General features: G+C 39.9%; 1 protein-coding gene across 1 annotated transcript; it reads left to right on the top strand.

The window, feature by feature from the left end:
• Window positions 1-710: 710 nt before the first annotated feature.
• On the top strand, window positions 711-10,548 carry TAF9B (TATA-box binding protein associated factor 9b). The gene is made up of 7 exons (XM_008989527.5): window positions 711-776; window positions 1,414-1,495; window positions 2,255-2,391; window positions 2,474-2,608; window positions 3,655-3,730; window positions 6,899-7,009; window positions 8,542-10,548. The coding sequence occupies exons 1-7, from the start codon at window positions 726-728 to the stop codon at window positions 8,703-8,705; spliced, it is 756 nt and encodes a 251-aa protein (XP_008987775.3). The 5' UTR covers window positions 711-725; the 3' UTR covers window positions 8,706-10,548.
• The last annotated feature ends 1,892 nt before the right edge of the window (window positions 10,549-12,440 follow it).

Raw genomic sequence — 12,440 nt, 5'->3', positions numbered from 1 at the left:
GTTTGGCCTCAACGGGGACAGACAGGAAGCTGCTCAAAGCCAAGTGAAGGCTTTAGTTTTTCATCAGGGTGAAATGGGCAGCCACAGTAGGGCTTTGAGTGTGACAAGAGCAGACCAAAGACCGGCTGTATGGAGAGCAGTCTATTGGGTAGGGTTGCCAGATTTAGCTAATAAAAATCCCGGACACCCGTTCAAATATGAATATCAGATCAACAATTATTTCGTAGCATAAGTACGGCCCATGCGAATTTGGGATATACTAAAAATGTATTCCTTGTTGATATAACATTCAAATCTAACGGGTCCAACTGTGTTGTACCAAGCAGCCCTAACACTAACTAGGTCTGGAATTTCTGTAAGCCAAAAGGGGCGATGGTAGAAGCGGTGGAGGTGTCAGGAGGGACCCCCGCAAAGGTGAGCTTTTCCCATTTGGTGCCCTTTGACTCAGAACAACTCTGGGAAGTCGAGCCTCTCGGCTCTTCTACTTCTTTTAGCCCATAGCAGGCTCCACGGGGAAGGATTCCCTGCCTCTTCCAATCCTTCTGACCACTGACGCCCGAGCGCGTCTCTTCCCCCTGGCCAGCGTCTTGCTGAAACTCCCGCCCCCGGCGGCTGGCACGTAACCCCGCCTTCTACTTCCCTCCTCCCGCTCCCCGCAGGGGTGGGGCCTGAGTGAGGAGACCGCGAGCTGCCCCCTCTCCCCGGATGACGAGTCCCTGGATAACATGGAGTCGGGCAAGATGGCGCCTCCCAAGAACGCTCCGAGAGATGCCTTGGTAAGTGCGAAGGATGAGCGGCGGAGCGCGAAGCCGGGTGCGGCCAGGGACCTGCGAGGCAAGGCCACGTTGAGGGCCTAAAGGCGGACTCGCGCGCTCACTTCAGTCCAGTCAGGGCCGCCAGGAGGAGAGGGTGATGGGGATGCGCCCTGGCCCCGGGGCCCCTCTCTCGCCGCTCGGGCCAAGCCTTACCAGGGGGTCGCGGTCCAGCAAAGCTTGCGGAACGGCTGCCCAGCTTTGTGTCCTGGGCTTCGGGCCCCTGCCGCCTCCTCGTCTCGACCTGCCAGCCTTGACTCCGCGTCCAGGGTTCTGATGCTAGCTTAACTCGCTGCCAAAACCAAAAATGACAGCCAGCTGGAGCTACCCCTACTTCTGCTGGAGAACCCAACTCCTGTCTTCTCTTTGCCCCCCCCCCACCGGTCCCCAACCCCGCCAAAAAATAAAAATAAAACTTTTCAGCAAAAGCGTACTATGCGATTTGGTGTGATCACTGACTCACTTGGGAGGACAAGGGTGAGTAGAACTTTGAAGCCCAAAGAAAGGGAACCTTGTATAATAAATGTAAATACTACCCTTCAGGCTAGCCTTGATTTCCAGTACCAAATTCTGCATCTGGCGTTTTTATTTGAATCCACAGGTGATGGCACAGATCCTGAAGGATATGGGAATCACAGAGTACGAACCAAGGGTTATAAATCAAATGTTGGAATTTGCTTTCCGTAAGTTAAACACCAAAAACTTGCCTAACTTGTGAATTTGAAAAGATATTTTTATTGTAGGAAGTTTTTTTTTGAGACAGGGTTTTCCTCTGTCGCCCAGGCTGGAGGGCAGTGGCACAATCTCGGCTCATTGCAGCCTCCCCCTCCTGCCTCCCATTGCAGCCTGAACCCTCCTGGGTTCAAGCTATTCTCATGCCTCAGCCTCCTGAGTAGCTGGGACTACAGGCACGCACCACCACGCCGGGCTAAGTTTGGTATTTGTAGTAGAGGCGGGGTTTTGCCACACTGCCCAGGCTGGTCTTGAACTCCTGACTCGGGTTATCTGCCCATCTCGGCCTCCCAAAGTGCTGGCATTACAGGTAGTGCCCAGCCTTGTGAGAACATTTTCAACTAAATTACGTTAATAGAATCATAGGATTCAGCCTAAAGCAGTTAAAAAGGAGCTCGAGCTAGGGGACAGTAGTACTCACGTGGTTATATCTGTTTAAAATTGATCATATAGACAGGACAATTAGCTATTAAAGGCAGCATTTAGGCTGGTCACAGTAGCTTACACCTGTAATCTCAGCACTTTGGGAGGCTGAGGTGGGAGGCCAGGAGTTCGAGTTATGCCTGGGCAACATAGTGAGACCCCATCTCTTCAGAAAACAAAAAATTCATAAACTGTCTACAAATTAGTGGAAACTTGTATTAAGACAAATAGCCATAAATACTAAGCTGTCTTCATATGTTTAAGAAAAGATTGTTTTGTTCTTAAAGGATATGTGACTACAATTCTGGATGATGCAAAAATTTATTCAAGCCATGCTAAGAAACCCAATGTTGATGCAGATGATGTGAGACTGGCAATCCAGTGTCGTGCTGATCAGTCTTTTACCTCTCCTCCCCCAAGAGATGTGAGCAAACTTTGATTTGAAGTTATTTTTACTTAAAATTTTTTAATCTGTAGTTCTAATAAGGATTTTTTTTCTTTTTTAGTTTTTACTGGACATCGCAAGGCAGAAAAATCAAACACCTTTGCCACTGATTAAGCCATATGCAGGACCTAGACTGCCACCTGATAGATACTGCTTAACAGCTCCAAACTACAGGCTGAAGTCCTTAATTAAAAAGGTAAGAAATTTTAGTCAAGTTGGCTTTTTTCAAAAGGTGGGATATGATAGGGGTCTTTGTGAAAAGTAAATTCCTGTAGCTAGTAAAGGTTAAGATAACGGAATTTTTTTAATTTTCAAAAAATGTATACCTAGAAGGAACTTTCGTGTTCATTTAATGCAACAATCATTTTTCACATCAGGAAGTGGAGCCTGAACTCATTTATGAAGTTAGTAGCAAAGCTAGGACTGATTCCAAGCCTCATAACTCCCAATCTTTCCACTATTCGTAGTTTTTTTAGTGAGGCCTAATAACAGAGGGAATGATATACCATCAGGAATTGGGCCAGCTTTCTGAAATATGACCTAAAGCTCTCCCACCACTGAAAAAGTTATCCCCACAATAGGGTGCCTTTGTTTTCTTAAGTTCCACTATAAGAGTTTTATTCCTTTTTGGGTTAAGAAATTGACTAGTTAAGATTAAAAATCACAAGTTAGTTGTTATCCCCATTCAAATAACACTCTATCTTAAACTTTAATATTGAATAGGATTATATATGTATTCATATCTTTTTTTCCCCCCCAAGATGGAATCTTGCTGTCACCCAGCTGGAATGCAGTGTCACAATCTCAGCTAACTGCAACCTCTGCCTCCCAGGTTCAAGCAATTCTTCTGCCTCAGCCTCCCAAGTAGCTGGGATTACAGGCACCTGCCACTGCGCCCAGCTACTTTTTGTATTTTTACTAGAGACAGGGTTTCAGTATGTTGGCCAGGCTGGTATTGAACTCCTGACCTCGTAATCCACCCGTCTCAGTCTCACAGAGTTCTGGGATTACAGGCGTGAGCCACCGCACCTGGCCTTCATATCTATTTTTACATAGATAAAGACATGTATATATGTTTATGCAAACACCAGATTAAATGTTGGACTTAAAACACTGATAGAACAAAAACAGGACTTTCTTGCCATGAATTATCCATAATCATTTACAACAATAATCCTAATTTCATTCCTGGAAAATTAAGGTGTCACATCTTAACATTAATTTGTTTTTTAAATCTCCTAGGGACCTAACCAAGGGAGACTAGTTCCACGATTAAGTGTTGGTGCTGTTAGTAGCAAACCTACCACTTCTACTATAGGTAAGTGAAAGGAGAAAATGGCTTTTCTGGCTGGTAAAGCAGTACCTCAGCACTTGGTTTTGAACTATAATGCAAGACAAAAATTGAGTCAAATTCTGTATATGTGTTATTAATAATTTTATTCATCCTCTAGTAAAACTATAAATATACATGTAACTGAATTTCAAAATGAGAAAGACACAAGGAACATCTGATCTCGAATGAGTATAAAATTAGACATTGCCCACATTGTTGTTGGTATAAACTCTGATACCAAAAACAGGAGTTTACCCTTAGCTGTGTACTTTATGCTTTCTATACAAATGTATGTGTCCTTTTGACAGATCTGTGTCATTCTGTGAGCTTTTTTTGCTTTCTGATGCAATAAGATGTTCCAAACTCATGCTTTCCTGCCCAGTTCCTAGAATCATCTACTTCTCCAAAGAGCTGTGGTTCCTTTTGGTGGAGAATGGTATTCAGAATCCATTATTTGTTTCTTTTTAATATCATTGTTGTTTAGATAGTAAGGAAAACAAATAATGTACTTAGATTTTCTGACTTTTTTTCCTACATTCCTGCTGGGTTCCTTGCATAGTCTAGTAATCAAAGTATTTTCAGAAAAATCCCTCTTCATCAGTATTAAATTATTGGCTCTTATTGCTTATAACTTGAGTCCCATGGCTGCCGTATAGCTCAAGTATAAAGAGCATTTGATTTTTGAGGTGTGTAAACCCTCTCTTCATATTCTCAGGATGTAAATTTGCATTTCAGCATTGTAAAGCCACTTTGGTATAGTATCAGTTGTACATGTCTAATTACCCACCTGTGACCCTTGTGGACAGAAATCTGCATTATAATCTTTGTAAATTTTCATCATATTCTGTTTGTGGATTCACATTACTTAAATGAATACCAACTATTTTAGGCTGGTAATCAGTTTCATATGCTAGGCAGGTTAACTAATTTTAGTTATCAGTTGTGATTTTTATTCCTAGCTAGACATTTGTTCTACATACTTCAGAGATTTTTTTAAATGTAGAGGGCACTACCAAAACATACCTGATAGTTTTAAAGATGCAAGGTTTTTTTGTTATCTTGTTTTTTGTTTTTTTGAGACACAGTCTTACTCTGTCACCCAGGCTGGAGTGCAATGGAGCAATCTTGGCTTACTGCAACCTCCGCCTCCCAAGTTCAAGCAATTCTCCTGCCTCAGCCTCCCAAGTAACTGGGATTACATGTGTGGGCCACCACACCCAGCTAACTTATGTTGTTGTTTTTTTTTTAATAGAGACGGGGTTTCACCATGTTGGCCAGGCTGGTCTTGAACTCCTTACCTCAAGTGATCTGCCCACCTCGGCCTCCCAAAGGCCACACCAAGCCTAAAGATGCAAGTTTTAAACTTTAAAAAATTAAAATGAGCTGACCAGGCACAGTGACTCACACCTGTAATCCTAGCAGTTTGGGAGGCCAAGGCAGGCAGGCCAATCACTTGATGTAAGGAGTTCAAGACCAGCCTGGCCGTGTAAGGAGTTCAAGACCAGCCTGGCCAACATTTTGTATTAAAAATACAAAAATTTGCTGGCCATGGTGGCGGGTGCCTGTAATCCCAGCTACTTAGGAGGCCGAGGCACAAGAATCGCTTGAACCCAGCGAGCCAAGATTATGCCATCACAGTCCAGTTTGGGCAACAGAGTAAGACTCTGTCTCAAAAAAAAAATTAAACTGAGTTATATAGACTTTAAGACATGAGTATTTACTCTCTTCAATTGGGGGTGGGAGGGAACTACATCTACAATCTACTGTCTTCACTTTTAAAGCCTCAACTCCATACCTGCTTCTGTACTGACAATTCTTAAGCCAAGAAAACACCCACCTTCTGTGAATTTTCTTTTCTTGATAAAATACTTATATTGCTTCATTATGCTTCACCAAATTCTCTGAACTAATCCTTAATACTTGGGAAAACTTATCTAGGGATGGAGATATTTTAGAGGAAGGCCTCACCCTCTGGGTTTGGGAGAGAAAGCAATAAATAAAACCTGGATTTCTCAGTACCTTTGGGCTTTCTTTCCTTATTTAGACTTTCTTCACCTTTTTCTCTAAGTGAAGTGATAGTTGTAGTGTCCTCAGCAATTCTAATCTCTGGGTAAACTGCTGGTTCTAGGGGAAAGGGATGTACTGGAAAGCCTGTATCCCCAGATAAAAAATTAGAAATGGATACACTTCCACAAATGCATTTTTTGAGAGAGCCTTTAAGTCTTCAAGTCTTGCAAAATACATTTATTAAGCAAACATTTGTTGAGTAACTGTTAGGAGCAAGGTAAAAGAGCCCTGTGTTCACAAGGATGAAAAATGTTAGCCAAGGCTTGTAATCTAGTGAATGAGATAAGATAATAATAATAAGGCGGCGGCATTTAACTGAGCAAATTAAGGAAAGTTTTCTAAAATGGGGTAGTATTTGAGTTGTACCTTGGAATAATGGGTAGAATTTAGATGATTGGGGGTTTAGACTAGGTTATCTCCAAGATATTTTTCTGCTTTAAAAAGTATCTGAACACAGAAAGGGAATAAATTTTCTGGGCCCACCTGGAGACCTCAAGGGGTGTTATTTGATCTCTGCTTTAGTTTCATGGGCATAGATGACATCTTCTGATTCTCAGCAAGTGACGAAGATTAAAAGTGCCAACTAAGATAATAAATAGAAAACCTGGGTCTTTATTCTGGTAGTTTAAACTCTCAACTTTATGTCTTCATCCAGCTAAACCTCAGTGCTTACTATGTACCAGATGCTGTTTGAAGAGTTTTTACAGGGATTATTTTTATTTGTGTTTATTCTCACAAGAATTATATGAAATGGGTGATCTTATCCCCCATTTTATAGATGAGAAAACTGAGACACAAAAATTTAAATAACTTGCCCAAGGACACTCAGCTATTAGGTGATAGAGCCTGGATTCAAACTCAAGCAGGTAGGCTCCAGAGCCTACATTCTTTACCACTATTCTATATTGAACATCTAAACAAGCTTGTAAATTTTTTAAGGTTGTTTTGCTCTTGTTTCTAATAACTTTTTCCTCACCTTTTATTAGTTTCCTGTGCTTTTAAGGTAGTTTGTGGTAAGCGAAGGAGTGCAGAATATAAATCTGTGTAAATCACCTAACTAACATAGTCTGTTTATTGTTACTACAGCGACCCCACAAACAGTGTCTGTCCCAAATAAAGTTGCAACTCCAATGTCAGTGACAAGCCAAAGATTTACGGTGCAGATTCCACCTTCTCAGTCCACACCTGTCAAACCAGGTAATGTGACTGGGGGTGGGAGACAGAATTTGTGAATAATTTGAAATTGTAGAACAGTTTGTGTTCCTATACCAAGAGGTGAACTTGTCTTAATGTCCCAACAGGAAGGTGGTAGTAATGCTGCAAATCAGGGTTCTTCAGAGGGATCTATGAGCTCTCTAAAATTCTGTGAAATTTTACATACAGTAGTTTCCCCCATTGTCCTTGAGGGATTATGTTCCAAGACCCCCTAGTTAAATTTATAACTTTAAAGTTTATAAACCTTCTAAATTATAAAATTTAATTTATAAATCAGACACAGTAAGAAATTAATAACTAATAAAAAACAATTATAACATACTATAATAAAATATATATATAAATGTGATCTCTCTCAAAGTATCTTACTGTACTGTACTTATCTATTTTTGGATCACAGTTGACCACAAGTAACTGAAACTGTGGATAAGGGGAACTACTATATATGTAACGTTTTAGGGAGAAGGGAAGGAGTATTCAGTGTGCTCATCAGATTTTCAAAGAACACCACGAACTAACCAGTTAGGGTCCACAAATCTAAGGCATCTTCAAGGAAAAGCACTTAAGGTAAAGTTGAAGAAAGTGACAAAACTTAGTGATGAACATGTGTATGCAATCCAGAACATAAATGTAAATTCAAATGAAAGTTGTACCTTTACTCCATAGGATACACACACACACACTTGGAGTAAGCAGAATTCTGTCATAGCAGTTTATGAATCTATATGTTTGGATTTCACATCTTCTGAAACTTAACTGCATGCAACAGCAACTTATGTAAAATACTGGCCTATTAGGGAAGTGTGATTCCTGACCTTGAACATAGGCCTTTATTTAGTATGTTGCATGATGAATCCAGTGCAGTTTTGCATGAGTGAATTGAAAATCTAGGTTGTTAAAATAGAACAGAACTTCAACCTTGTACTATATGTTTAATTTTTATGTATACATATATCAGAACATCACATTACACCCCATAAATATAGACAATTATTGGCAGAGCACGATGGTTCACACCTGTAATCCCAGCACTTTGGGAGACCAAGGCAGGAGGACCACTTGAGGCCAGGAGTTCGAGACCAGCCTGGCCAATGTGGTGAAACCCTGTCTCTACTAAAACTACAAAAACTAGCCAGGTATGGTGGCACACGCCTATAATCCCAGCTACTTGGGAACCAGAAGCATGAGAATCACTTGAACTCAGGAGGCAGAGGTTGCAGTGAGCCAAGATCACACCACTGCGCTCCAGCCTGGGTGACAGGGCAAGACACTGTCTCAAAAAAAATAAATAATTTAAAAATAAATACACACAATTATTTGCCAATTAAAAATAAAGATTTTTTAAAATTCAACTCATTGCAGTGTAAGTACCTGTGTTTCTTCTATGATATAGTTATACTTCATGCTATTGAAATTGGTATTAGAATTGCATTCAGCTTTGTTAAATACTTTTAGTCATATGTTTTAGATTCTGGGTAATTCATAGCTTGGTGGGGGGGCTTCTCTATTTGCAGTTCCTGCAACAACTGCAGTTCAGAATGTTCTGATTAATCCTTCAATGATTGGGCCCAAAAATATTCTTATTACCACCAACATGGTTTCATCACAGAACACGGCCAATGAAGCAAACCCACTGAAGAGAAAACATGAAGATGATGATGACAATGATACTATGTAAGGAATAAAGTCTAGTACAGATGCATTTCAAAAGGAAAGGGGGTTTTGAGCCCTGTATACTGAACTAGAATATTCTAGATCTTCCTGTTTTACCTTAAAAGACTGAAACGTAGATGCAGTATTTTCATATTAGTTAAAACTGTTCGATGTCTTTAGTAAACATACAAATGTGTTTTTCATTAGGCTTCAATTACAAACAGTTATGTACTTGTTTCTTAACAGTTTCATTAATGTTGAGTCCTAGTATGGCAATTCTATTTTTGAGACACTTTTCTGCCTTCTGTCACTGATAGCAGCACTTACGTTTCAGGTTCTACAGCCTGGTCAGCAGATTTATCTTTAACAGCATAATCTCAAATCTACATTTAAATACTACTTTATTTTATAAGGTAATATAGTCACTTTCATTGTCACTAGCTTTATTTTTACCAGTGTAAACATTTTTTGGAAAGGGTGGATTTAGAGGCGAGATTCTGAATCCATTTTGAATGTATTTGTTTCTTGGCCTTCTTTAACTCCCCAACTCAACTCCCTTTCTAGATCCCATTCATTTTCTGCACCTCCCCCATAGGCTTCTCTCCATTACTCTTAATTGTAAAAGGCCATACCTGGAATTTTAAAAATATCATTCCTGGTAATACAGCTCAGTGTCATTTTCATATTTTTAAAACATGCTCTACATGCCTAATATTTTGTAATTCACTTCAACCTGATGGTTAGCATTTGCTGTTTTTCACTCAATGTCAGAGCAGTTGGGTTTTATCCCTTAGTTTTTATGCCTGTTGAGCTTTATTGTGCTTTTGACAGGAGTTTTGGGTCAGTTAACATTTAGTTTTAGTCTTGTATTCCAAGTTAGTAACTCTACCGTATTTCACATTTCTAAATTTAAGAGATGCTGTAGCTTAAAATCTGTTTTGATAAGTACTTACACTGGACCTAGGCAAAACCACTGAAGAACAAGTGTTCCTTTTTACCACATACATATGTTTTCATCACTGCTGCTTGAGCCCTCCTATTGGTATAATTCACATCATTTTTTAGCTTGTTTCTGAGGATGTCACACATAAAATGAGATCAAACCTGAAAGTAAGACACTTAATGGTTCGCCATCCTCTATAAGGCCAACAAGGAAAACAAATTCCTGTTATGTGGCTTGCATTTAGGCGCACTGTGCATAGGTTTCCCAATAATATTGTAATGTTGTTGAACACCTTTCCCTTATTTTCATATATACACATCTTAAAGTAGTACTGGGAAAGATGGCAAAGCTTTTTAGAATATAAACAGACCTGTTTTGTTTTTCTTAAGTTCAACATACTTTTGCATAATTTTGTAAAATAAATGTTCATATCATAATTTAGAATTTATAGCCAAGGATCCTCAAGACAGAAGTTTCATCTTAGGATAGTGCTTGATATATCCAAGAAAAAGTCCAGTAACAGAAGAAATGTCTCATCAGTTTTAGTGTTTTTCAATATTAGGGAAAGGTAATATAAAAACAGGTAAAATGTCTAAAAACAGACCTGATCAACATCATAGGAGATGAATATTCATTATATAGCATAGGATATCATTACTTGAATGTTCTCAGGGAGGCAGCAAGTCAGAAGGCCTAGGATCTAGTCCTAGCTCCATCATTTACCAACTGTGTGACCTTACTTCACCTGTTAGCCTTGTTCTCCTTACTAATAGTAGGAAAATAACACCTAACCTGCCTACCTCACAGGGCTGTTGTGAGGGTTCAATTGGTATGTGAAAGTTATTTCAAAATTGTAAAATGCTATATGACTATAAAGAATTATTAATGTATTTGTTCCAAGGTTATTAATAAAAATTTGAGCTTATCAGTGCTCTTTCATTTTTACTTAAAGATTCAAGGGAGATGAACAAAGCACAGTAATTCTGATGGCCAAACGCCATTAAGATTTGTATAATGGTTAATTATATATCAGGAAATCACTTGCTTTTATACTGGAATCAGCATGTGACACATCATAGTGAAGCAAATTGAAAATGAGTAAAAGATGGAATTAAATCTGTTGTCCTTCAGCTTCTAGGTGTAATTTTTAAAAAGAGGTACTTATGGTAAATGAATGGGGTAAGGACACTGTTATCTCCAGTTCTTCCTTTTACGGGTAGCAAACAAGTGTCTATGATCAGAGTACGAATATAGGAATATAGCCAGCATGGGACATGGGGGGAGAATGGAAGATGTGATGCACACTATGGTCTAAGGAATCCAAAGTGACAGGAAATAAGAGGTAGAAAACAAAACACTAATCAGAACTATACAACAGAAGGTATGCTACCATTTACATTTTAATATCTTTATATACAAATACATGGGTATACTCTTAATTGTATAAAGTAGCCTTAGATTGAAGAAAACTGGTCTTCAGAGGTTGCTTCTGGGGAGAGAAGGTAAAATATGTATCTTGCATGTAGCTAGGGGACTGATTAAGGAGTCTTCACTGTATACTCCTGTTTGATCATGTGTAAACCCCTGTGCTAGAGGGAAATTTAGGAAATGAAGAAAACAGGAAAACACTGAGCTAAAGAACAGACTGAATTGTTCACTTACAACATAGGAATTATTTTTTTTCCTGCATATAAATACACACATACATATAATCTACGGTTAAAGGTGAACTTACAACTCACAGCATATACCTTTGCAGTATTTTACCAGTAATTCATAATTCTAAATTAAATCAGCGCATCCTTACACTGTTTTGTGGGGTGGTTTCTGAGACAAGTCTCGCTCTGTCACCCAGGCTAAAGTGCAATGGCGTGATCTCAGCTCACTGCAACCTCCACCTCCCAGGTTCAAGCGATTCTCCTGCCTCAGCCTCCAGAGTAGCTGGGACTATGGGCACCCACCATCACACTCAGCTAATTTTTGTGTTTTTGGTAGAAACAGGGTTTCACCAGCCGGACACGGTGGCTCACGCCTATGATCCCAGCACGTTGGGAGGCCGAGGCAGGTGGATCACGAGATCAAGAGATCGAGACCATCCTGGTCAACAAAGTGAAACCCCGTCTCTACTAAAAATACAAAAATTGTCTGGGCATGGTGGTGCGCGCCTGTAGACCCAGCTACTCAGGAGGCTGAGGCAGGAGAATTGCTTGAACCCAGGAGGCGGAGGTTGCGGTGAGCCGAGATCATGCCACTGCACTCCAGTCTGGGTAACAACAGAGAAACTCTGTCTCAAAAAATAAAAAAAGAAACAGGGTTTCACCATGTTGGCCGGGCTGGTGCCAAACTCCTGACCTCAGGTGATCTGGCCACCTCGGCCTCCCAAAGTGCTGGGATTATAGGCGTAAGCAACCATGCCCAGCCCCTTATACTGTTTTAGTTTATATGCTCACAATTGTTTATCTACTGTCTTCTTTGACTAGGTTAAAAATTCCTTCAGAACATAAATGCTATCTTATATTCCCACCATCATGTCTTTAAACATATAGCAGGTACTCAAATTAAATGCCAAGTTGTTTATGACTGGCATTTCCCTCATTGATTCTCTAGGTTAACAACCCAAATAAATGGGGGGTGAGGGAAATCATGGAAGCTGAGTCCAGTAAAAAGTACTTAAAAGGTACTGTCAGAGATTGTTGGATGCATAACGTTGGCAATTGTAGAGTCTAGGTGCTAGGTTTATGAGTTTATGCTGCTTTCAGTTCCATTTGAAATAATTTTTAAAATGTTGGAGGAAAGGTAATCAGTAGGAACAAAAAG

The sequence above is a fragment of the Callithrix jacchus genome, chromosome X, assembly GCF_049354715.1.
Source record: "Callithrix jacchus isolate 240 chromosome X, calJac240_pri, whole genome shotgun sequence".
Classification (NCBI taxonomy): Eukaryota; Metazoa; Chordata; class Mammalia; order Primates; family Cebidae; genus Callithrix; species Callithrix jacchus.
Note: the sequence above shows the minus strand (reverse complement) of the source record. Positions and strands in the feature narration are given on the sequence as shown.